This window comes from Larus michahellis, chromosome 3, assembly GCF_964199755.1.
Source record: "Larus michahellis chromosome 3, bLarMic1.1, whole genome shotgun sequence".
Taxonomy (NCBI): domain Eukaryota; kingdom Metazoa; phylum Chordata; class Aves; order Charadriiformes; family Laridae; genus Larus; species Larus michahellis.
In genome coordinates this window covers 132108462-132135726 of record NC_133898.1, presented here as the reverse complement: position 1 = coordinate 132135726, position 27265 = coordinate 132108462, and the positions used below count along the sequence as shown (strand labels likewise).

At 47.4% G+C, this 27265-nt stretch overlaps 1 protein-coding gene across 2 annotated transcripts in view; it reads right to left on the bottom strand.

Moving 5' to 3' along the window:
* Positions 1–27265, bottom strand: part of NRBP1 (nuclear receptor binding protein 1) — a 43610-nt gene that overhangs the window by 3967 nt on the left and 12378 nt on the right. Inside the window, exons 3-13 of one of the 2 annotated variants that reach the window (XM_074582366.1) lie at positions 21605–21727; positions 21113–21214; positions 20927–21016; positions 20375–20415; positions 18970–19064; positions 14971–14994; positions 2500–2583; positions 2186–2244; positions 930–1028; positions 722–854; positions 324–426 (exon numbers count right to left, since the gene is read on the bottom strand). In XM_074582366.1, coding sequence (XP_074438467.1) covers positions 324–426; positions 722–854; positions 930–1028; positions 2186–2244; positions 2500–2583; positions 14971–14994; positions 18970–19064; positions 20375–20415; positions 20927–21016; positions 21113–21214; positions 21605–21727 — 953 coding nt within the window. The remainder of the gene's footprint in view (positions 1–323; positions 427–721; positions 855–929; positions 1029–2185; positions 2245–2499; positions 2584–14970; positions 14995–18969; positions 19065–20374; positions 20416–20926; positions 21017–21112; positions 21215–21604; positions 21728–27265) is intronic. The other variant, XM_074582367.1, reaches the window with a different exon arrangement.

Genomic DNA, 27265 nt, shown 5'->3' with positions numbered 1-27265 from the left:
GCTAAGGGCTGTTCCAATACAGTAAGTTAACTTCCCACCTCTCCATCTGGGTAACAATTCACATCTCTGCTGCACGGAATCTGTTCACAGAACATGGCTGCAAAGTCGTCTTCCACCCAGGAGATTCCCTCCACAGAATATGTTCTGTGCCCAGAGCGTGACTGCTCCTCACCAGCAGCACCATCAGCTCCCTTTTGTTTCCCAGTGGGTGGTGAAATGCCAACACCAACTTGAAGGGATCCTTCAGTGCTCACCCCGGTGCCCTGGCACCCATTCCACACGCACCCCATCAGCCCCCTCCAGGCAACAACACAGGTACTCACATCATCTTGACTCCTTCCCTGTCCGCATGATTAATCTCTGCCAACACTGCACTCATGTCAAGGTTTTTGGTCATTTCTTCTAAAGCATTTTCAGGAATCATATCTATTTAAAAAAAAAAAAAAAAAAACAAAACCGAACAACTGCAATTCCTTTCCAACCTAAGAAGAGCAATAAAACCCCCAGAGGCTCCTGGCTGTTAATCCCCTGTGCCTCTCGGAGCAGGCAGGGCACCACCGTCCCCCAGGCCCTGCAGTGACGGCAGCTCTGTTTCACCAGGCTTGGTCCCTGCCTGTTAAGAGCAGCCTGAAGGTCCCGTTTTCCAGGATGCCAGCAGCACTGACAACTTAGGGAAGCTTTGCAGAAGGCAAGATGTGGCACCCTGGGGCTCCATACTCACGCTGATGTCCAACGATGCAGTGAGCAGCGAGCAGCTTTAGCGATGGCACCTCAAACAACGCCTGATGAAAAAGGAGCTCCCGGGCAGTAGGACGCTTGCCAGGGTCCTGTTCTAGACACTTCTGAATGAATTCCTGAAAGACAAAAATCACATGAGACCACATGCAACGCCAACATGTCTGCAGGGATGCTGATCCCTCCTCGCTCACCCTCTGCAGGGGGTCCTCCAGCAGCTGGATGGCACTGTTAATGGCCTCCTGGGGCACGTACGACGACTCTCCGTTACCCTGTATTTCCAGCACCGCCATCTGCAAACACAGAGCAGGGCGTCAGTCTTCATGGAGAACTACTGACTGCACTGGACAGAGCTCGAGGAGACCACTGCCAAGCGTGAGATGGCAACAGCCAGGTTGGTTGGTGCTATTTAAGGTCACAGTGTGTGGAGGCAGAGAGAGAGTGACTGCCTCGTTACAATAGCTTGTTTGCAGCACCCCAACGGCTTGCCAGGAGACCTGAAAACTACGCCAGCATCACCTCGGACAGTAAGTATCTCCATTCTGAACCTCATGATGCATTGGCCTGTACTTGTGCTTGATAATTCCCACCCTCTAATGAAGCAGTAACTGGATCACTGCCAGAATCCAACAGCACACCCCCGGCTGGATGAATAGCCCTGTAATACAGGCAGAAAAGCAAGCAAACAATGCCATCCAGAACTGGCTCCAGCCAACACATATTCCAACATATGCACTAATTCCCAGCTAGGAAAGGCTGGCAAGAAGATTCCAGAGAACACCTTAGGATGCAACTCAAGTTTTGTGTTCCCACAGTTCTCTTCCTGCTTCACTTAGGGGATGTGCAGCATCGGTTCAGAATTCTTTGTGTTGGCTCTTTCTGACAATTCTTCCCAGAAAATACTCTTACCAACAACTCCCGTTTCCTAGACTTGGGCCTGCAGATTGCAAGGACAGAGAACCACTAAGCTGCTAAGGTCAGGTACCTCAGACTCACGCCTGACTGCAACCAGCACCTGTATCAGGTGGGGACAGGCTGTCCCAGAGAAGGTACGGACTACATCTGTCCTCTCCTCCAGACCCCACAGGAAGAACGGGTCCTCCCCAGACAGGGAGCTCCATTCTCCATGTACATTAAGCGCAGTTTGTAGCGGTGACTGCTCCCACCAGCCAGCACATCATACTTCAGAACTGGCCAAGACCCACAGAGTAATGAATTACATGTTAGGAATTTCAGAAAGAACTACACATTACTGAGCTATTTACTCCTCAGTAAGGCATTTGGGGGAGCCTCGATAGGGATCCCCCCCAAGGCAAAGTGCAGTTGGCTCAGGGAACAAAACGCACTTGTTGCCAAGCTAACCCACCCACAACCACGGCGTCCCCACAGAGCCATCTCCTTCCCTCAAATTCATTCTCTCTGTCCCACAGCCAAAGTGTTCCATACTCACCTCCAGCGCGCACATCCCAAAGGAGTAAATGTCCACAGCAGTGGTGACATTGGCAACTTCTGTAACACAGAAATAACGCTGTTATCAGCCCATCCCTGCATGCAGCAGTACCAGCAGGACCGCCTCTGTATCAGGTATCCTCCCCCGCCCCGCTATCAAAAGACAGAAGAGTTGAAAAATTTAAGCAGGCAAATAACTCAAAATCATTAATGTGACATTTGTCATGAGCCTGTAGTTGAAAACAAGACGCAGAACAGCTTGGAAGCATTAGTAAGGCCAACAAAACCAGGCTGGCAGCTGTAGCCACACCGTACCTCCATATTCTGGGGCAAAGAAGTGCAGGTTCTTCTGCTCCTCGCGACAGGTCTTCACGTGGTTGTTAATTGTGTCCGGTGCCACTAGAAGAAAGTAATGAATGCTTAGGGTACAGGAAACCATAGCCCATCCCCAACAAGATCCCAGGGAGCACATGCAGCTCCAGGGCCTTCTGGTGCCTAAAGGGGCAGCACAGTGGAGTTAAGTTGACCCTTCATCAGCCCCTCATCTCAGGTCACCTGCCCTGATACACTTCTCCATTGTGTCCTTGGCTGCAGATGGATTAAGGCAGCTCAGCATTACTCTCCAAGAGCAAACCTGGAGACCACAGCTTCTCCCGAATGGGAAGACAAGCTGGGAAGGACTCCTTGTTGAAGTGCAAGTCCTGAAAGCACCTAACTTACATCAGCTCTACAGCGTTTGTCACAAGCAACTCAACAGGAGCCCCAGGAACAGCCAGAGATGCCCAAGATCACTGTAATTAGTCACTGCCTCAGGGCTCTAGGAGAGGGACAGAACTACAAGGCAACTCTTTCACATGTCAGCAGGGCACCCATGCCAACGCGCCTCAAGACAAAAGTCGAGCAAAGCTGCTGAATGAGGAGACATGACCACGCTGACAACAGAGGCCTCCCAGCAGCCAACACCTCCACAGCAACAACCGCACTCAGAGATACAGGGAGGGAACAGATCCCAGCCACAAGGACAACGAGCAGAACACAAGTATGGGCCCCCCATAAAAGATAAGCTTTCAGGACAGCCACCTCTGAAAAGACCGCAAACAACTCTCCAAAGCTAAGCAACTGCTCCACCAGGGAGAAACACCGAGGTAGGGAGGGAGCACGGAGTCACCACCCCATTTGAAGCTCCACTTCCACGCTTGAGCACAGCCTGTCCCAGTCTGAGGTCCACCTCCCGCTTTGTCAACCTCCTGGACAATCGCAAGTGGTCCTGGTGTCCGTACTGCTACAACATGGACTTACAAGGGACATGCCAAACCGCCTGTACTTTTTCAGGTGTTCCTGGATTAGGGCAGGACACACCAAAGAGGATTCCCAGTTGAACGAGACTGAACTATTTACCAGCCTCAGGGGAGAGATGTTCTTTGGGCTCTAGTCCGACATGAAGGATCTTCCTTGGTAACTCAGCTCAACTTTGCTGTGCGGCACATACCAAATCATATTATCTTATTCAAGCACCAGAAACTGAGCTTGCTCCAATGGCCGGTGTCTACTGTCCCAACCAACCATCCATGAGCGGCTTACTGCTTTTTGTTCTTGTGCTAGCTTTTCTCTTGCGAGTCCAGTGAGATTACTTCATTCCTAGTGCTTACGTGTTTACTTCACAGCACTAAGCAGAATTCTTTGTCCTCTTCTGAAGACCTGCTCTGCGTTTTCCCAGTGACATTGACCGCTTTAGACGAGCTCTGGCTGGGGCCATGCACAATCACACCAACTCCCTCTACTGGGGACTCTGCCCCATCGGACCTTAACACTGCACACTAGGCAAGTGGGTCAAGTTCCTCCCTTGAATGGCTCGTAGCCACCAGATCCTCCTCAGTTCCCGAATGATGAGCTCTAGACTTTTGTGCAGCTTTGCATTACCAAGTTACAACTGGAATTTGTCCAGTCCTCTGATGTCCTGTGCTTCTGGAGGATAACCTGACCTACCTCAACATCACACGTTCCCCTGTTTCTATTAACGGCCCCAACGTTCATGAGCTCAGTGCCTGAGGGACCCCAAGCCCCCTGGCAGGGCAGCCCTTTTTCCACTTGCACCCCATCACCCCGCCTCCAGCCAGCGCCTGACCGGCACAAGGGCAAACCACCCAGCACAACCCGTTCTCCCACCGGGCCTGCTGAAGAGGTTCTGTTAGACCTGCTCTTGTCTATGCCGGTATCTGCCTTAAGGAGCCCACCGTGTGTGTCTGGTCTATAGGTGGCTACTAAGAGAGGAGAGGCTACGTCGGGTCTTTTCCAGCAGCTGGATTTCCTCATTATTCCTGCTCTTTACTGTTTCTTTCTGTAGATGTTTTGGCCCAGGAATCAAGATAAGGTTTAACAGTATTGACCCCTCCCCACTCTAAGTAAGTTATTCTTTTCTATTCAAAAGAACAATCCACCACTGTAAACCCCAAAAATTTAATGCTGTCAAGTGAGGTTTTGCCTTCTTAAAAAAAGCGCCACACACATGCACACCACACACAAAGCCACTCATGACTTTCAGAATTGTTGCTGGAGACTTGCAGGAGCTTAAAATAATTTCACCTAAATCTGTAGTGGCGGCCGGAGGGCGTGAGAGGTGGAGATACGGATGGCTACAGCCCCTGTGAGGGGCCAGAGGCTGATCGCATCCAGAAACACAATATCGCTGCAGAGGCACAGACACATCAATACTGCGAAGTTTTTGATCAGAAACAAGTTTTTCCTCAGAGTGACCAATACCATTAGGATTTTAGCATTCCCCCGAGGCCTAGGCTGTAACGCAATCACAGGATCTCGCTGATCCCAAACCTGTTTGCTCTCTGTCTACAAGAACTATTACTTTGTCACAGTTTTTGTAGAAAAGGGCATTCAAGGCTTCAGAAACCCTTCTGCTCCGAAGTCTGAATTTTATTTTTTTAATGGAATACTATATGTCTTTGTGCAGCATGCAGCACACGTGAACTATCACAGAGGTGTTTTTGTGAACCCTGCCAATCCTAACACCCATCACATGCATGATGGCCTCTGACTGCCGAGAACTAACTAGACCATCTGAGGATATAAAAATAAGACTTATTTTATAAGTCTTCTATTCACTCTGCCTTTCTTATCGGTACAATGGTCTGTAAGAGCAAACAGGAACCCAAACCCCACCTCAGCTTTGCAGCTTTGTGCAGCCAGAGGTCTGTGAACCACCACCGGGAGCTGCTGCCAGCCAGGGCGCTGGAGAAGGGCAGAGACATCAAGGTCTGCCCCGAGAGAGGGGCACGTGTCAACAGCGACAGCCTTGGGGAAATTCAGCAACACCCGGGACAACACTATCCCATCAAACACGGAGCAGGATCAGCCAGGTATAAAGTCACCTTCTTTGATTAGCTTCATTTTCCAACACGTGTTTAAATACTGTTACTATGCGTGCTGGATGGCAAGGGTCAGTTCACTACCCAGCCATTTGCTCCTGTTTCACAACAGGGCAGAGGCAGTCATCAATCGATCAATCACAAAAAGGTGTGATCGACAGAAACCTCAGCCAGTGATGCAACTTAGGCACTCCCACACCAGAAAGGCGAGTACGATGGAATCCTTGCCCAACCTCTGTCTGTAGTGGCTGTCTGCGCCTCACTAAGGACTTGATAATAAGCTTCTCTGTGTCCAAGTCCTACGGATGTTCTGCAGTGGCATCAGCATTTCTGGGAGGAGCGGGGCTTGCACTGTCTGTGGGAACTTCCAACTCAGACACACCAAAAGGCGGTTTGGAATTTGCTGTTGTAGGTCATCCAGGGACCTCTCCACTCTGATACTCTGGTCCTTGTGCCTCCAAACTTGCAGAGTCCCACTGGAACTCCCCAATGCATTTCTCCGTCACTGTTGCAGAGACTGGCTATGCGGCTGGCTTTGATTAGCCATGCATGGCAAGCTTTTTTCCTGTCCTAGCACTTTATATCACAGCTCATGTGCAACTTGGCTGGAAGTCACATGCATAACCTTGCTCTGCTATTGCAAAGCTGAAGCGATGCAACAGTAGAGCAACAGCGTAAGACTGTACCAGGTTCTTCCACTGGGTGCCTTCGCACCGAGCAGAGACGGCCTGGCCGGACACACATCTCTTCCGTTCATCACCACAACAGCAACAACACGCTATTGAAGTCAGCTCGGGAAAACCCACTGCTGGCATGTTAAACAAGGCAGACAAAAGTGATCTTACACCTTGTGACAGTATTTTAGATGTTGGGGCAAGAAACTTTGGGTTTGGTCTGGTCTAGTCACCATTGCAAGTCCATTACATCAGTGTTCAAGCCACTTAGCTTGAGAGGAGCTTCACCTGAACATGCATTTTAAAACAAACTGTTAACTGCAAAAGATAAGAATACACACTTTAAGGTACCTCTGACACAAACTCTTCTGACCGATTTGCACATGGTTGCTACCTGCCATCCACTACTATATCTGGTGATGACTCTTAATTCTGTGAATGATCAGGTGCATGAAGGCTAAGGACAGTTACGGTCAGCAAGACAAAAAATGAAGGCCAAAAAGGAAAGCCAGATCACCAACATTAACAACAAACAAGCCTTTCTCAGCCACAGAGAAGATGACAGCAAGGGAGACAGACTACAAGACGTAGCACCGCATGACTGACCAGCGTGGTAGGAAATTAGCAAAGCAAAGATGAACTTTAGAAAGGATTCAGCCAAATATGGTGTCCATGCAGAGCAGACGATAGGAAGAGACGTGATGTACAGTAGAAGGTAGGACAAGCAACTTGCCTTTGGCAAGCTGAACTCAATCTGACAATAAAAGCACAAAGAGAAACAATCAGTACAGGAACACGCAGAGCTTGCTAGGCTTCTCAAACCCCCAAGGACAAGCTAGAGCAGAGAGCTCAGCAGGGTCAATGGCTTGTCGGAGCACCCATCAGTCAATAGGTGTGTCAGCCAAGAACGCACTGGGTGGTTTTGCTTCCCAGCTATCACCAGCAGCAGGTTTGAGCAGAGATGCCCAGCCGCATAGCAACTTGCCCTTTCAAACACTACACGCTGCAGGAGAAGTTGTCCTCTTGTCCTGTGTCCAATTCACACCCACCTTTGTTCCGCGTTCAACACTTCCTCCTCGCAAGAAGGAAAGAGTCTGCCCAAGTCCTCCCTTTCCTCCCGAGGACGCCACTGAACCACTCTGTCTCTTGGAAATGCCTAAGCGTTCTCTAAAGCAAGAGTATATGACTCTGCTCTTCTAGCAAAGTGCTCAAGTACTCTGCACTCCAGAAAGCAGAGGAAAACAAGATGACAACGAGCAGGATCGACAACTAACCCTTCAGATTCGTCCCAGGCTTGCTATGCAACGCAGCAACAAGGGACAATTAACACGTTACCTGTGCTGCACCATACCAGCACCACAGGGACCCAAAAATAACCAGCTGAGTGCAACTATAAAGGGATGGCCACAGGATAGGTATGAGGCCACATTATTATCCCTGCACTCATACACTCAAGGCATTTTCACCACTGCAGAAGAGCATAAGGCTGCACAAAACCAGGACATTTCACAGTTCATTTCATTTGCACACTAAGATGACAAACGCATTTTTATTAGGGAGGGCAAAGCCTAGAAAATAAGCAACTAGGAAGCTACTGGAAACAAAAAGAGGCAGCAAGCCATTAACCACCCAGTCAAACACGAAAAGCAGTGGCAGATTTAAGTTGATCACAGAACACAAGCATCCTACAGCCCTGCAGATCTATGTCAGGGATTGTAAACAGTGTCTGCAAAGTTACTTGCAACATTGAGCACCAGAAGAAAGAGGATTTTATTATTTTTTTTAACAGTTGAATATCTAATGAGATGAAGAGGCAAAGACGGTCACTACATAGTTACCAGTGCCAGGTAACAATCCCCCGGCTGCTCACATCCATGTTCATTCTTGCCACATCCATTGAATTGTATAACTAATCTCTTCTTAAAACATTGTCCACGTCTTACTTCTGAGAAAACACTGCTGAAGCAGAACCAGTGGTACTCGCAACAGAGAGCTGGCATCATACAAGAACTCATGTACCTTGAAAGAGGTATCCCTCTCCACAGAAATAAATATAGAATCATAAAATCATGGGATGGTTCAGGTTGGAAGGGACCTCTGGAGGTCACCTTGTCCAACCCCCTGCTCCAGCAGGGACACCCACAGCCAGTTGCCCAGTTGCCACACAACTTACGAATAGCTCCAAGGATGGAGACTCCATCACCTCCCTGGGCAACCTGTGCCAGTGCTCAGTCACTCTCACACTGGAAAAGTGTCTCCTGATGTTCAGAGGAAACCTCCTGTGGTCCATTTTATGCCTGTTGCCTCTGGTCCTGGCACTGGGCACCACTGGAAGAGCCTGGCTCCGTCCTCTTGGCACAGCCTCTCCAGGTATTTACACACATGGATTTAATCCCTCTGAGCCTTCTCGGCTCCAGGCTGAGCAGCCCCAGCCCCCTCAGCCTCTCCTCACCAGAGAGATGCTGCAGTCCCTCAGCATCCTGGTGGCCCCTCGCTGGGCTCTCTCCAGCCTGCCCATGTCCCTCTTGTGCTGGGGAGCCCAACACTGGACCCAGCGCTCCTGGGGTGGCCTCTCCAGCGCTGAGCAGAGGGCAAGGATCCCCTCCCTCGACCTGCTGGCAGTATTTTGCCTAACACAGTCCAGGACATCTTTAGCCATCTTTGTGGCAAGGGCACATTGCTGGCTCATGTCAATATGAAGGCATACAAATGAATGATGGGAAGGAAAACAATCATGCTGTGTCAGGTTTCTTGTGAAGCAGTGGATGATGTTTTCATGTTTAAATAAAACATGTGTGACCACATCCATTACATGGAAGCAGAAAGCGGAAGTAGGCAGAGCAGGAAATGCAAGACCGTAGACCTAGGAGAGATAAAGAGGACCTGTAAGATAAGTACTTGTCGATCCTGGCTGCATGCAGGCTCTTAAGCAGGGACTCAGGAGCTTATTAGCACTTTATCTGGAAGAGTTCATGGTACGAACAACTTCATTCCGAACAAAGTGTGTAGGGAGATCTGAAATCTGCACTTAAAAACAAGTTCTAATTTCTAGACCAGAGGAACGAAGGTCCTACGGACCGGGGAAACCCCTGCTTGGGTTGCATCATCCAACTGCAATGCAGTATTTATATCAGAAAGATGAAGGGGCAGCAGGACTGCCATTCTTGCTCAGTTCTTTCATAACTGAAGTGGCAGGGCACTGATTAACTGCCGTAGCCTCACATCACAGTGCAAAAATTACATGCAATCAGAAAAACAAGAAAAGATACTCACTGAAATGCTACGGACTGAGCTACTCTGGGGAATCTTTTACTCCCAGAAGACACACACTGGAAAACAAAGTCCTCAGAAACAAGACTATGAAAATTATTTTATGTTTTGATTGGCTCTGCTTAACAGAAGTTTTGAACTTGCATACATACATATTTGATTAAAATGCAATTAGGGTCCACAAGTTTGAGTATTTCAAGTTTAACCTCCCTGAATTTCAGACTCTGATTACTGTTGTTTCACAACATGCCAGTGAAGCTGCACAAATGACCTTGAAAGACTTAATAACTAGAAGAGCTCATCCCCTGAAAGCAGAAGCCAGAGGGAAAACACTACTTGTCCCACACGCCTCAAGGCCTAAATCATGAAATTGTCTAGGTTGGAAGGGACCTCTTGAGAATACAGCTCACCCCCTGCTCAAGCAGGGGCAGCTACAAGTCACCCAGGACCGTGTCTGGTTTGAATTATCACCAGGGAGGAAGATTCCACAATTTCTCTGTGCAACCTGTTCCAGGGTTTGATACCCCCAAAGTAAAAAAAGTTTATTCTTGTGTTAGATGGAACTTCACGTATACCAATTTGTGCCCATCGCCTCTTGTCCTGCCCGTGGGCACTATAGAGAAGTGACCGTCTCCCTCCTCTTCATTCTGTCCCATCAGGTATTTATATACACTGAAGTGATCCCACCGAGCCTTCTCCTCCCAGGTCAAACAGTTTCATCTCTCTCAGCCTCTCCTCCTGTGGACAGACGCTCCAGTCCCTTAATTGCCTTCATGGCCCTCTGCAGGATTTACTCCATTAAGTCCATCTCTTTCTTGTACTGTGCAGCTCAGACGTAGGCACAGCACTCCAGATGCATCAGAGAGAAGAAGGATCACCTCCCCCAGTCTGCCAGCAATGCTCTTCCCAACACAACCCAAGATGCCGCTGGCCACCTTTGTTGTCAGGGTGCGTTGCCGGCTCATGGTCCGGAGGACCTCCCCTCCAGGACCCCAAGTTCCCTCTCTGCAGAGCTGGCTTCCAGAAGGTTAGCCCTGAGCACGTTCTGGTACACAGGGTTATTCCTGCCCAGCTGCAGGACTTTACAGTCCTCCTACTGATGAACCAAGAGACTCCCCTCTGCTTAATTCTCTAGCCTGTCCGAGTCCCCGTGAACGGCAGCACACCCACCTGGTGTACCACCACTCCTCCCAGCTTTGTATCATCTGTGAACTTGCTGAGGGTGCACACTGTCCCACTGTCCAGGTCATTAATGAAAATGTTAATCAGTACTGGCCCCAGCATTTACCCCTGGCGTACACCACTAGTGACATGCCTCCAACTAGACTTTGTGCTGCTGATCGCAGCCCTCTGGGCCTAGATGTTCAGCTGGTTTTCAACCCACTGCACTGTTCACTTATTTAACCCATACCTCTACCCTGTATACCGGGCCAGTCACCTCACTGCAGAAGGCTATCAGGTTTGTCAAGAACAATTTCCCCTTCATAAATCCGCACTGACTACTCCCAACCACAGTTTTGTCTGTCTTGTATTTGTAAATAGTTTCCAGGATTAGTTGCTCCATCATCTTCCCAGGGACAGAGCCGAGGCTGACTAGCCTGTGGTTCCCCAGATCTTCCTTCTTGCCCTTCTTGAAGATAGGAATGACATTTGCTCTCTTTCAGTCTTCAGGAGCATCTCCAATTCTCCATGACCTTTCAAAGACAACGGACAGTGGCCTTACAATGGCAGGAGCCAGCTCCCTCAGCATTTGTGTGTGCATCCCGTCAAGCCCCATGGAACTAGGTACGTGCAGTCTTTTTTAAAGTGTTTCCTGAACTGATCCTCCTCCACCGAGGGTAAGTCTTTATTGCTCTAGACTTTCCCTCTGGCCTCAAGGGCCTGGGATTTCTGAAGGCCAGCCTTAGCAGTAAAGACTGAGGCAAAAAAGGCAGTGAACACCTTGGCCTGTGTGTCCTTTGTCACCAAGGCCCCTATCCTAATAAACAGAGGGCCACCATTTTCCTTACCCTTCCTATTGCTGTTTACTTGTAGAATCCTTGCTTGCTGCCCTTCACATCCCTTGCCAGATCCAACTGGTGGGCTTGGCTTTCCTAACCTCACATGACTGGACAGCATCTCTACAGTCCTCCTGCATCAACTGCCTCTGCTTCTACAAAAAAATTTCACATAAAATTCCAATAAAACTGTTCAGCAATTAGGGAGAATGCTGAGCATTTCATCCTGTAGATGTAAAATACTTGCTAAGTTTGTATTCAAGTGATTTTTCAAGAACTGGCACAAAGGAGCCTTCTAAAATGCTAATGTTCCACATGCCTTCAACCAAAGGACCCCAAAAGGAGCAGACACGTGTAACTGCCTTACTAATACTAAAATGGGTAGATGAAGACCTGGATGACTATAAGATATTCCCCAACCTATCCTGGGAATCCACAGAAAGGCACAGAAAAAACACAATCCAGCAAAGCTGAAGCAGCAGGTGCCTTCAATGCAACACAAAGAATAAATCTGACGACAGAAAAGGCAAGTTCTTATAACCTGCAGCACTAAACTGGGAAATTGAAACCTTTTCAGAAGATCCTATTTAATTGAAAATGACAACCAGTCTAGAAGATAATTGTTTTCTGGTGTTTTCACGAATGAGGTAACTCATAGCAGCACACAGAAGGTATACTGAGCAAGTAAGGCAAGCACATGAAGCAAGAGCCAGCTTTTAAACCTTCTGCAAAATAAAAATGAGAGTTCATTACCATCACGGCACAGCAGGAGGTAGATCTGTTAAGTACACATTCCACTCAGTGACTTTGCAATAAAGCCAAAGACACCAAATCTTACCACTAAATCTGAGTTTAAAAACAAACCAACACCCTCCCCACAAAAGCACACAGCACATCATCACACACACGCACATTCAGTCTGGTCTTAGTGGCAATTTCAGAAACTAACCCCAGCAACTAGAAGCCCACCGATTGTCACTTACCTATGACTGCTCCTCCTGCCTTGAGGGGTGAGCTTAGATACGAAATCAAGGCAGGTCTCTGGTAACCATTTTTGCCACTTTAGTGGCAGCCAGATCATGAGATGTTTGTCAATTTATCACACCTAGAAATAAACCTCATGCTATTCCATCCGGTTTGTTCAACAGTTTCTCAAGAACAATCCAAATACGAAGAATCTTCACTTTATGACAGGCTTTTACACTACTGGGAGTCTCAGGGACTCGAACACAGACCAAGGCGAGACAAAAAAAAAAAAAAGTAACCTGCATACCACTTTGGACTTTCTGAAGCATTCTGGTCAAAAAAAGTTCCTCTCAAGCCACATCTCATTCCCAGCAGCACCTGTAGTCAGAGACAAGCTTCTTCCTCTGCTTGTGAAAGTCTGCCTCAGTTTCGCCGAGTTTCTAAGCAACTGAAAGTGTTTGGCTTGGCAGGGGACATGCTTGGCTCTGCACACAAAACTGTATGGCGAGAAGGTAAACTACATCAACTCATGTTATATCTTCCTAAACGAATGCCAACACGGGTGAAAAAGTTTTCCATTTTTATAATAGATTTGTCCATGTTCGCTGATTTCAACTGTCTATTATTTTTTCTCTAAACCACACTTGCCTCAGTTAAAAAAAAAAAAAAACAGATCCAAAATATCCTAGTAACCCCTATTTTATTTCCACATCACCTATTAAGTGCCTCAGGTGTCTGTTAATAGCAGCATGACAACTCTTTAAGCATCAGGTAACAAAATCCAAGAGAGTGAAGTAATGACTAAAATAAGATTAGTTACGAAAGCATGTCACTCACAACCTTATTAGCTCAACGCTCAAGCAAAACAGGAGCTTTATATCCTACATTTAGTGTTTTCAAACCCAAATCACAGTTCAAGATCTAAGGATTAAACAATTCCCAGCTCTCATATGAACAGTACATAGTGACATGACAGTACTGTTAAAACAAGTTCTCAGGAAACTGCTATGGGTGACCCTGCTCTGGCAGGGGTTGGACTAGATGATCTCCAGGGGTCCCTGCCAACCCTGCCAGTCTGTGATTCTGTGAAACCAGCCAAGGAAGCTCAGTATTTCAAGGCCACTGATGCTGTTTCAGCACAAGAGAGGTACCGCAGCATCTTCTCCAGCCTGAAGACCACTGTCTGCAGCCCTTTTCTTGCCTTGGCAGAACAAAGGCCTTTTGTTCTGCTCGCAGCGGCAACTTGATTCCTGAAAAATGGCTTGTTGGTCTTCCGCCTTGTTGCCGTCAGCGTGACTGAGCCCCCGCCAGAGCCCAGACTCAGTCGTGTCCCCACTCTGGGCTGGTTCTGGACCACCACCCTGCTGCATGTCCCCTCACCTCTGCCACCCGAAAGGCAGCCCAGCCTGCCCGACTCGCAGCGCTCCGGCAAACCAGCCATCCCCAAGGAAACCTGGCCTCCCAGCGCCGCAAGCCCCAAAGACATTAGCTTCCCCCTCAGCTACGCAAGATCCCAGACTGAGCTTTTTGAGAGCCTCTGCTCCGCCGGCGACGCGGAGAGCACACCACGTCCTCCTCCCGCACACAGAGGGAGCCCCTTCCCACCACCTCCAGCTGACAGTTGGTAGGTTCCTGACACAGCAGAAACAATCTCTAACCATCGAGAACAACCCTGATGGCAAAAAAAAAAAAAAAAAAAATTATTTTAAACATAAACATGGCATTCTATTTAATAGAGTTACAAATTGCAGCACTCAAATTCTTCTCCAGCCCCCGGCACCCCAACTCCCTCCTCATCTGCACAAGTTTCCCCCAAATCAGAGCTTTGTCCGGGGGAACAGAAATAGCAAACCTTACTTCACAATCAGGGACTCATTTGGGCGGGACGTCTCTCTGGCCATCGGGAGCCAGACACATTCACTGAAACATTCATCTTAGAAACAAAACATCTAAGGAGTTAAAACTACAAGCAAGCAATTGGATAGCCAAGCACAAAGCAAGGGCTAGTCCAGGTTTGGTGCCCAGCCAAGTCTAGCGGAGCAGCAGCAGGACAGAGCCTAATGTATGTGGAAAGTTCAGCCGGGAAGAGCTCGGAACAACGCATCGGCTTGGCTTGACATGCAGGAGCCGGCATGCACAAGGGTCCACAGACTAGCACGCTCTAGGAACAAGGAGAGGAGGAGAACTAACAACCAGGAGACTTCACAAATGGCGGTGCTCCCTCTCTGTAAGGCTTAGGCTGAGAGCACCGGGAACAGTCGGCATCCCAGCACAGAACACAAGGTCTCACAGGAGGATGCACCTGAGCCAAACGGTGTTACATCCAGCCTTATAGCAAGGGAACACGGTAGAAATAAATTAGAGTGTGTATGTTTGTGTGTGTTACAAATATAGATATACACACACATATATATATAAATATATATATATACACACACAAATAATGTACATTACATATATAGTGGTAGTCACATCACAGGAGCGGAGAAGTTTGCTCACCATTAGCAAATATCCTATGAAAGACTGTTGGTAACAGAGCAGCCCGTAAGCGGGAAGTAAAACAAGATAGAAGTCAATGAGTTGATGAAATAGCAAGCACTTAACGCTGATAGAGACAGCTAGGTCAGAATCATGGCAAAACACGGACAAGACTGAGAATCTGGCCCTGCCTCCAGTCACCTTCTAAAAATAAATGTACATAAGGAACATTAGCGTTTCTAATTGAGAACCAGGCTGGGCAAGGGAGACAAGACACCTCTGACCAAATAGAAAATCACGGCTGACGCTGAGGCTACGCAGCTGGAAATTCTCTTCTGTCTGCGAGCGCCCTACAGTCCCGTAGCACCCCTTCAGCAGACAACTACCTTTCTCTACGTCCCAGCAGCTTCTCCTGGGCATGGATCTTGGCAGCAGAACCCACACTTACACACCCGGCCACATAATTTAATAGCAGAGATAATACCAAGTAAGACTCGGTCTCCTGGCACCTTGGCCTTGAACTGGAAGACGACTCTGGACAGACTGCCATTAAATACATAACGAGTCCTAGAGGTCAAGTACATTGAAGACAGGAAAACACACGCATCAGCTGAGTGCCTGGAGGCACTGTTTGGAAATGCGCTAGCACAACATTGAGCTTCCCCCTAGCTCTGCTGAAGTCTCACTCAGCACATGCCGATACGCGGCCATGTCTCAGGGGCACCAGAAGATATTACAAGACACTACAGTTTGAGGCCTCAGTTCTGTTAGGGCACTCCAAGAGCTGCCCAAAAGGATTTTTAATTCAAAACCCATCACCTCTTTCCACCTGTGACTGGTTCTTACACTCCCGATGAGAATTACAAGACACAACTCCCAATGCTGCTCAAGAGGCAGCAGCATCCATCCCGTCTAAACACACCGCTCTCCTTCGTGCTCAGAGTACCTGCGACCGCTCGCAGCAAAACACCCTGCAACGTGCTCCCTTCGCAGGTCCACTTGCTAGACAAGAAATTCACACGTGGATCCTGGGGAAGGGTACACAGAAAACAGCTTGGGCCTCTCACAAGGAACGTTTTCACCTGACCACAACTCCAGAAAACAGCTGGAACATTCCAGTCTCTGGGATCACCACTGGCAAGTTTAAGAACTATCGGTGTCTTTCCTGTTCTGATCACAAGTTCTCCAGAGCTCCCCACTCATTTGACACTCTTCCTCCTTAAATCTATTAGCCCTGCACTTTATGGCACTGAAAAATAAAGTGAGTAAATTAATGGATTATGGACAGCTTTTGCACTTAAGCAGCATGAGAAATCCTCCCTCTTTCCCACACCCTTTTTCTTCCGCAGACAGCCCCCAGCATATAAAGACTTCATCCCTCTTCCCAAAACTCAGTGCAATAGTAACAGCAATACCCTGCTACTAAATTAATTTATTTTCTTCCTGCAGTGCACAGGTGGCTCTAGAAAAAAAAGAAAATAAAAGAGAGACTGATCCAGAATTACATGTAGAACAAGAAAAGCAGTGTTCAGTCCTGCTAGCGCTTGTGCTTCTGCCTGAAGCAGCAGTGAGGAACGACAGGCAAAGGGCTGCTCTCACACCTAAACACGGGTGTTATGGGAACACACAAGTACCGGCCATTTCCAGCGCGACAAGTCACGGGCACGACTCTTCTAGCACTTCCTCACCTCGCAGACAGAAGGATGTTCTGCAGAATACACTAGGAGCTTCCTTTCCCCACATTTTTGCCCCACATTCAGCAAGAATTCTGTTTTGCTTAAATCAGAGGGAAGAGGAGCTTTCAGGAGCGCAGCCTGGAATGGTGCCGGGGACAGAGACAGTATCAAAGTGCAGATCATAGTGCACTGAATCACTGTTCACCTTAGATACATGAGAATTACTGCCCCACTTCTTTTAAGTAAACACGGGGAAGTTTCAGATACCAGCCAGCTGTAAGAAACAAGGACATGAAGCAATAAACATGGGGCTAACATTGTCGGTGACCCCAAAGTGACTGCTGCTCGAGGGCCTGGAAGTGAAAACAGCCTGTCTGGCTACTGCAGTGTCAGCAGTACGAGAGAATCTCCAGCTCTGCTGCAGCCAGCAGTTCCAATGGTGTAGTTCTGATGTTCCCAGTGGGGTGGACACAAGAATACGAATGTATTCTGCAACATGGGCAAATTTAATTCCAGCCTGCGCTGGAGCCACAGCGTTCACATCTGGAGGATTCCTCTTCTGACCACAAGTCCTCTCGTGCTCACTTCCTTTTATATCTAAGAAAGGACCAGAATCTCCCAGATAAATTATTTTGCTACTGAACACAAGGTGAGCAAAGAAGGGTAACAACTGTGGAGGAGAAGAAAGCTTGCTCGGGAGCAGCTGCAATTAAGCATGCTCCCAGCATGCATCCCCTTCTCACTGAAGATACATTTGTTACAGCAGGCAGACACCTGGTACTCTTCCAAGGAGCCCTTCAGTCTCACCGCCTCCGTCCCTCCTGCCATGCCTGACAAAGCTCTGTGGAACTGGAGGGAGCAGGCAAAGCTGTAAATCCTTGAGGCAACTGTTTGTGACCCACGCTCAAAGAGCCGCCCTTCTTCTGGACAGCCTCTGAACGCTCTTGAGAACATCGCGTCTGCTGATCAGCCGAGCCTCCTCTGGTAAAAAGCCGTGTCTCTAGATACCAATGTCAAGTGGTTTGTTTTTACAAACAAAGTGCTGGCTACCAATCAGAAAGACTGCACCTGTATAATACCTTCAGACTAAACTAGAAAGAGAGGGATCTCTTATGTACTCGAGCCTACAATAGACTTCCCGTAAGTGGCCTGAACTGAATGCCAGGAAGCCAGTTCCACTTGCCAGCATACAGGTATCAGATGTACACAACTCTTGGAAATTCCTCCCGCTTGAGCTAAGTCAGGGAAAGATGACGAAGTGAACTCCATCAGCCTGTATGAAGAGCAAGACGTCACCAAGTTTTCACGCAGGTAGAGAACTGAGCGTTCCTTCTGCCATGACCCCACCTTCCTGGGTACAGGCTTTGTTACAGAGAACAGAGACCCCAATTCTGGAACAAAGAGACAACACAAGAGTTCTTTGATGGGAAGAAAAGCCACAGAGGTCTGCAGTTTGAAGAGAGGCTATTTTTAGATGACAGGCAAAGCAGAGCATTCTTTCCTGTGCACTGTCAACATCAAACCAGGAATTCACCCAGACAAAAGCCTACAGGGTGGCAAGCGCACACTCCAGGTTTGAGGATACTTGCAGAAGTTGGATGACAGATAGCAAAGCTGTCACGTGAAATGGTACGTCAAAGTACAATATAATGCACCCTGACTGCAGACAGATTTTTAGAGACATAAGAACAGCAACGGTGAAAAACCCAGAGTATGCAAGGATGCACTGCACTGCCAGAAAAATCACTTCCTTCTTCCGAAATGAAACATTTCAGCACAGGTGACTGCCTGAACGGGGCATGTCTTTGCCAAACAAGCCCAAGGCAAGCTAGCACCCTGAAGTCCAGGCCAAAGTGAGTGATGCTGGATGAGGATGCCAAGACAAGCAGCTTGCTGCAGCCAGAGTCTATAACCTTGATTATAAGCGTTGGTTGCTACAAGAAGCACTCATGTGGCCTCAGCGGACACAGCTCTTTGGAGAGCTCCCAAAGCCTCACAACACTGGGAAGAGAACTCTGTGTATTAATGTGAAAAAGACTGCAGAGAAGATGAATCCAAGGATAATGTGCATAGGAAGTTTCAGTGCCATTTCTCGGGTCAGTCCTTTGAGATCAAAAACTGGAGAAGTGGGTAACAAGGGAAACAGTATGCAGTATCAGTCCTTCCTGCACATGAAGGTGGTCCACCCAGAATTGAATTCTACTAGCAATTGCTGGCACAACTGATGTGGAGGAACATGTGTACGTACATGATTATCATGCCAGATAACTTTGAAAGGATTAGATGCCTTTTTCTGTTGGAGTAGTTCGTCTCATAGGCAAGGGTCACCTCCAACAAGTCTTACCTGACCCAATTTTGATCAGTCCGTTGTGCTGAATGAAGATGGTGTCGCAGGTCAGGTTACCGTGGATGATGGGGGGATCACAGGAGTGGAGGTAGCTAGAGATGCAGAATAGAGCACTGGTCAGGCTGAGGCCAGGAATCCCTCCCTTCATCCCTTCCCTGTCCCAACCAACATCAGAAGAGAACGGGAGGGCAATGGGCACATGCCAGGGATTTACAATAGCAGGGAGGTACAATTAAGTGACTGTACGTCAACCTCTAGGCTAGGAGAGAATCATGAAAACTAAGCAATTGTCTCTAACAAACAACCTCCAGAACATGAGATAAAAATAAAGCTTTCTCTGATCGGTTCCCAGGAAACCCAGGGTACCATGGGTAAAGAAGCCATTTCATCAATCCCGATACTGCTAGGTTGCTGCTAAAAGGGTTCTGATTTTATACCAAAAAGATTAGAGCCTTATTCTGGCCCTGCTCACAGGGCATCAAAAAGGCGCTCAGTGCTGCACAAACACGACGGGTCAAGTTTTCCAGCTGGCACAAATAAAGCTTGGCAGTGCTAGGGTCCCAGGTACATTTGAGGCTACCTGGTTTTGTGCCTCACTCTGCTTAGTTTTACGTTAGCAGCCAGCACAAATAAGGACTGTCAGCTCCCAAAAGCTTATTAGAACCCCAACTATTTATCAACAGCTATATCTAGCCAAGCAGCAATAGAATTTTCATTATGGAGCAGGAGCCTTGTTCTGACATCTGGGTTATTGTTTTCCAAGGCTGTTACTAGCTACACACCAACTCTGGCTCAGGCAGAGGAGTCTTTAAAATCAAAACAAAAAAATCCCACATTCTATTCAACTGGGTTATACTCGGATGGCTTCAGAAGACCTGCATCATCTCCACAAACACTTCTAACAATATCACACCAGAATAATCATGAAGCTACTGCATGATACAGGACCACAGCCTGCCAAGACTAAGACAATTTTCCTCACTCCTCTCATGTGGAATTTGATTTCTTTGAGACTTCTTTGCAACAGCCTCTTGGCCGTGGTTAGATCCAGGTTATAAAGCTGGATGCTCTGGAGAGCTCTCTGATGCTCAACTCCCACACTCACTATCACATCAGTCGGAGCTGTTGGGATCTAAAACCTACATTGCACATGTGCGTCTATTCTAGAAGCTTCCATACTGTCTAACTGAAGACTCGGATTGTTATAGGAAGCACAGTTGACTCTCTGCTGACCATGACTGGGATAGAAATCAGGCTGGTTGACTGAAAGCGCTCTCTAGGCTCCATTCCATGAAGTCTGCTAACATTTGGCAGCACGTATGTTTATAGCTCTTAACATTCTAGCACAAGAGAGGCTCCACTTAAACAGATGGCTAGACCACAAAATCAGTAACTCACATACCTGAGAGCAGAGAGGATCTGGGTACACCATCGCTTCCAGGCCTACAGACACGAGAGAAAAAAGGATAAAAATCATTCAAGGAAGAGGAACTAAACCATAGTTCTGCAATTCATAGCCCATTCATATGAAGGAATACACGCTCCATTCTGTGTTACCTTAGCTTTTACTTCCTACACACCTGTACTGGGTAAGAATTTAGAGGATCAGTACTCCCCCACTCAGTTTAGTTTCTATGTATTTGCATGGGTCAAGAAACACACCTCCCCTCCTAACTCTTCTCATACACAGACGCCTTCCCTCTTTCCTGTGTGCACACATGGACAGGGATGTGCCTGTCACACCATACTTATGAAGCTGCAGAACTGCTGGAAACAAAGCAAAGAGCACAAAACTGCTGTCCAAGAGAACCTGCAACTAAACTACTTTACAGTAATAAAAAGGAATTGCAGCCACATGTTATCACCAGGTTGCCTTCTCATCAGGATCCTCTGCTGAAGGAGCTTGCAGGGGCTGATGGCACTAAGTGGAAACAGGCATACACAGAAGAGTTACCTTTTCATTCATAGTTTTGTGGTTTTTCTTTGTCTTCTTCAGGAACTGTTTCAAGCTCCCTGAAGACATATATTCAGTGATGAAGATCACCTGTAGGGGCAGCACAAGGCACAAGACATTACCCTCTGCTTCACTAAGTACCTACAGGACATACAGTGAGAAAACCCCACACTTAGCTTTACTTACCCTGGCCTTATTCTCCTTCACATCGGCCCAGTATTTGTGAAACTTCACAATGTTCAGATGTTCCAGCTGAATTAAGTTGTCAAACACCGCTTTAACTTTTTCCTTAACATCAGAAAGACAAAGACATGTTACATCAAAGGCCACATCAGCCCACATCTTCCTTTCTTCTTGGGTCTTGGTCCCCTTAACACTGTACACTTCAAGCTCCTACGCGAAGAACAAACAGCATCTGATTTCATCCTACACTGCACCTCAGCTGAGCACGGTCTGATCACCAAGACTAAATCAACACAAGAGACCATGGAAATAGCAGAACAGCAGCTCTCCACCACATTTTCTGCACAGACCAGGTTTAAGCTGAATTTGCTACATTTGAGCAGCGCAGCACTCCAAATCCAGCCAATAATCCACACAAAAGGTCACCAGTATCTATAATCCCACCCTCGCGCATTGTATGTTTCCTGCATCTTGTCGGGAAACACATCAACTTACTTCCTGAAGCTTGAAGTTCTTCCGCTCGGAAAACTGAACCTCATTCCAAACAACTTCCACACCTTCCTCCGTATCCATGGCCAGGTAGGCACTATCGATCCCTGGGACATTGCGCTGATTCACCTGTACAGGAAGGATGGAGACAGAAGTGAGTTCTAGAACAGCAAGACCAGATTACTACCATGCATCCTTCATTTGAGTATTAGGAACTTTGTTCGTTAACTTTTAATTAAATGAGCATTCCAGGACAGGATTGTGCACATTTGTTTCAGGAATGGGACATACCCCAACGCGAAGACACTGTAGGCCACGTAAGCAGCAAGGCCTGGGCATATTTGAGGGAAAACTTTTGCACAAAGGATGTTTTGTAGTAAAAGCTGCCTTTTGGCAACAATACATGGGATTTTTATGTTTTATGGTATCATTAGTTAGTTTAACCACAAAAAAATACCAACTCCAACCCCAAAGAAAGGGACACAAAGAGTCTCAAGAACTCAGACACAACTTTCTGGAAGAATTTTCTGAAGGTGATGAAACACAAAACTCAAGGGGAAATTGATCCAAGCAGAGAGAAACAAAGTGAAAGCTGAAATTTGGGAACAGACTTAGGAATGGATTACACAATTGAAACTGCCACAATAATTTCTTTAGTTAATAAATGCAGAAGTTAACCTAGCACAAGTACATCCACACCAGGTGTTAAAGACGTCAGTGAGCACTAAGAAAGCTAGAAGGGGAGGGGACCTGACAAAGCCGGAGTTTAAAGCCCGGCATGAGAATAGCTAGGGCTGTGGAAGTATCTAATGCTACAAGACTCGCTTAGATGCAAGATGAACACTCCCAGCAGCAAGTTTACCATAATCCTGTTTTTCCTCAGATATGTAGTGGCATCCGAAGATGTACCTGGATTCCTTCCTCCAACATCTTGAGCATTTTGCTGTTCTGTAATGCCTTTTACAGGCTATTTCACGGGCCTGTACCGTTACAGTCATGGTTAAAGTCCTACTGCACCAGGCAATATACAGTGATAAAAAGGGGTTCCTATCTCAAAGTACTTAGAGGAGACAGAGGGTAGAATTTAACTTTTAATTGTCAATCATCAACCATTACTATTCACTATCAACTGGCCACATACCCAGAGTCACTTCACTTTCAGCTGATCCAATTCCCCTCTTGAAGTAGAAGTTAACACAGACATTTGGCTAGCAAATCCAGACTCATCTTCCATTTATATTCCCATTTCACAGCTTTTCCTGCTCATATTGTCTCATCTTCTCTTCCCTCACCAGGGACCAAATCAGCATCCGTTTGCTGGAAGCTTCTCACCATATATAAGGGCTTCCTCAAAAATCCCTTCCCCCGGGCAGCCACTTTTAACATGATCAAATTTACTCAATCTCAGCTACAGTGTTATGCTAATGAGAACTGACCCAAATGTTCTGCCATCCATGAAACTTAAATGAATGAAACACTACACTATAGGAAACAACTAGTGGCAAGGGGCTGGGAGGCCCGTCCTCTGGGGGCGGCCGAGGGCTCAGGGCTGGTCTCCTCTGGAGAGAAGGCGGCCGAGGGGCCACCTCATGGCTCCCTGCAGCCCACTGAGGAGGGACGTGGAGAGGGAGGTGCCGAGCTCTTCTCCTGGCACCCGGGGACAGGGCGCCTGGGAACGGCTCAAAGCTGCGCCCAGGGAGGCTCAGGCTGGACACGACGAGGCATCTCTGTACCAAGAGGGTGGTCAGACCCTGGCACGGGCTTCTGGAGAGGTGGTCGATGCCCCGAGCGGGGCAGAGCTGGAGAGGCATTTGGGCGATGCCCTTAATGACGTGCGTTAGCATGGGGTCAGCCGTGAAGGGGTCGGGCGGTGGGACCAGATGGTTCCTGGAGGTCCCTTACAGCTCAACTATTCTACTCTACTCCATCATCAGGCTGACACTTCAACTGACAGACAATCAATAGAGCTGGGATTCTTTTTCATGATCTTTCAAGGGAATCCTAACAGGCCCGGTGACATTCAATATTCTGAAATTGCAGACGACACACTGGAGCGATAAACAAGAAGAGCATAACTAGTGAAACAGATTGCTCTGTAAGCTGAGCAGTAAATTACTGTGACAAAACCAAATGCAATGGGGTGACACAGGCAGCAATAAAGCATATAGGCCATAATTACACAAAGACAGCCTGAGTTACAGAAAATAACTGTTGAAAACAATCACAAGAGACAAGCAGCTTAGCATGAACAACCCTGTTCCCTTCCCACCTCTCACCTCCTGCAGAACTGAGGGGTGAATGGCCTGAGATTTGATTTAAGGAGACATTCATCATATCTATCCTAAGAACTTGATTTGATATATACATACACACACACAGAGATACTGACAGCTAAGTAGCAGGCCAGGCCTGTCATGCTTCATCATTAAAGAAAGCTGAAAGAATGAAGATAATTAAGGAGACATAAAATTTATTCCTTCAAATTTTAGTATGAGAAATAGCTTAGGGATGACAGTAGTATAAGAACGCCTAGTACAATTAATAAAGCTGAATGCCAAAAGGCTTTGACTTTAGAGAAGTTTAAACGAGCCCCCAGCCAACAGAAAGGCAGGTACGCACCAGTAGTGCGGGGACAAGATAAAAGCCATGGCTACCGACACCCAATGCCCATGCATCCCTCATATGCTATTCCTTCCGCGTATTTGCTGCCTATTCAAAGACCTTCTAGCTTTACTGGATTAATTAAGTCCTCACATACTGACAATAACTCAAAATCTTACAGCCAGTGGATGTGGATTCATCATATCTTCTCCCATTTCTGGGGAAGTTTACCAAACGTAAATAATTTCCATGACTCATAGGCAATATTCCAGCGCAACAGATATGACTCAAACACCAAACCCATCTGACATCACCAATGGCAATTGTCAGTTCAAGGGGAGTTTCAACAGCTTGCGCAGAAGAGTAAAAGGGGAAAAATGCAGACAGACAACTGAAAGGGTAGCAGCAAATTCATCCTTTGTTCAGCTTGCCAAATCACTGTTCCAAATCCCTCTCCACGCTCAGCAAAGTGGAATCCCAGACCCTCATGACAGCATGCTCTGGCGCTTGTCCTGTGCCTTCCCGAAGGCTGCGGCTGGCTGTTGCCCCCAGACAGCTATTGGTGAACGATGGATGGTTTCAAGCTTAACAGCCCAGTTCAGAAGCAAAATCAGAGGTAGCTGCAGCAATATAAATTTCACCTTCTGCAAAACCTGACTGAGCAGGAGGAAACAGAAACAGCCCGTTGAAAACGCTGCCCTCCATGCCTCCTCCCCTGAAGGACAAGGAGAGCAACCAGCAAGGTCTGCAGCCTGGTACAGCCATGCCCTGAAGAGACAGCAGAAATACTGTTCTTGCCCCAAAGAGCGCTGGTGACCCAGGCATCACACAGGATGGAGATGACGACGGTCCTCTCCTCACTTTGCCCCAGCTTCCTGCATCCTCTATCATGTAATTTAAGACTGACTGTTTAAACTGGTTTAATTTTCAGTGCTCTTTTATGACCCAGACCAAAGACAACAAGCCGCCCATGAACTATGCTGATGAAATGACAAAACAAGACTGTCTCAAATAAAATACCCTGTGTTGCTACAGATAAAGTATTACTCTGGAGTGTTTCTTTTCCAGAAAGCCCACGTAGACAAGGTAGCTGCTAAACTATGAAGGAAGATGCTAACTAAACTCAGTTTAGCGTGAATCTCTGACGTACGACAAAGGAAGCAGTTTCACAACCACAAAAAAGTCTATAGCAGAAACACTAATGTAGCTCTTTGTCCATATACACAAGAGGTAAGGAAACTCAAGAAGAATTTCAAGTTAATTTAAGTAATTAAAGGGGAGTGGGGGCAAGAGATTTAAATGCTGTTACTTCAAGGCATAACTTAGCTCTAAGGGAAAAAAGTCTGGAAGATGTATTTCCCTTAGGCAGGTTATTCCAATTGTCCAGTGCATGTTTTTTGCAAAGCTCTCAAACTTCTGGATATCTATCACTGAAAGCACACAGACTTTTGGAGAGATGTTCTGTAGTTCACATGATCTGTCAGTTTAAAAATACAGCCTAAGCCAAAAGTGACAGCGATGATTTACAATTAAAAAAAAAAGTATAAAAATTGGAAAAAAACCCATAATAATTAGAATATCAGTACAGAATGAAGCTGCACATTGAAGAAAAGAGGTTAGGAATGGCAGCACATTAGGCCAGGCACTTACAAAAAGTCATATATCTGATTAAGTGTAGCATGAATACGTTAAAAAGTTACCCTGGCCACTTGTTCGGGCCAGAGAAAGAGATCAAAGCTCTGTTCAACCAGCTTGGCAAAGGCTTGAGAACAGAGACAATACACCTACAGAGGAGAGCAGCCGGAGCAGAGGACCTTCACTTGGCGCTGAACTGTGGTGAAACAAAAAGTAGCATATTTACCAGGAGAAAGAGGAAACAAAAGCAGCTGTCTCAGAGATTTGAAGCTGATCTAGAGTGTAACAAAGTCAAAGAACACAAAGGGAAATGGAAAAAAAATCAAACAAAATAAAGAAGCAAGCCTACTTCATGTCTGAATTAAACTGACAGCACTGGCCTTTGCAATTATATTCGTGGTAGTAAAATGCTTAGGTGTTAATTCAAAAAGAAAATGAAAATAACTAGTGTAATATAACAATCTCAAGGAAAGGAAGATACCAATTATCACCATGGCTATACAATCCAATTCATACAGCAACCAAAGTATAAGGAAAAGAAATGCAACACCTGATTCTTCCAGACAGCTATGTGCTGGAACAAGTAATAAGATAAAACACAGAACTGCCCACCCCCGCCCCCCGCAGCCTGGGCTGCATCCCCAGCAGCGTGGGCAGCAGGGCGAGGGGGGGATTCTGCCCCTCTGCTGCGCTCGGGGGAGACCCCCCTGCAGTGCTGCCTCCAGCGCTGGGGCCTCGGCACAGGAGAGACACGGAGCTGTTGGAGCGGGGCCAGAGGAGGCCCCGGAGATGCTGGGAGGGCTGGAGCCCCTCTGCTGGGAGGACAGGCTGAGAGAGCTGGGGGGGTTCAGCCTGGAGAAGAGAAGGCTCCGCGGAGACCTTCCAGCCCCTGCCAGTCCCTCAAGGGGCTCCAGGAAAGCTGGGGAGGGACTCTGGAGCAGGGAGGGGAGCCACGGGACGAGGGGGAAGGGTTTTACATGGAAAGAGGGGAGATTTGCATGAGCTATTGGGAAGAAATCCTTTGGTGTGAGGGGGGTGAGCCCCTGGCCCAGGTTGCCCAGAGAAGCTGTGGCTACCCCATCCCTGGAGGGGTTCAAGGCCAGGTTGGCCGGGGCTTGGAGCAACCTGGGCTGGTGGGAGGTGTCCCTGCCCAGGGCAGGGGGTGGCACTGGATGGCTTTTAAAGGTCCTTTCCCACCCAACCTGTTCTATGATTCTACATTAGTAATAAGCTTGTCTATGTAACCAAACAAACCTTGACCATTTAAATAGAGAGTGAAAAGTCTTCCATGAGTTGGAACTTGCCCTCACTCGTAATTTCGCACACAATAGCTCAGGAGATGCCATCTGGAGAAACACGTCAAAACCAGACAGGCTTGAAGCACACACACCAAGTGTCCCTGCCACCTCCCAGAGGCTCCTGCTCCGTGCT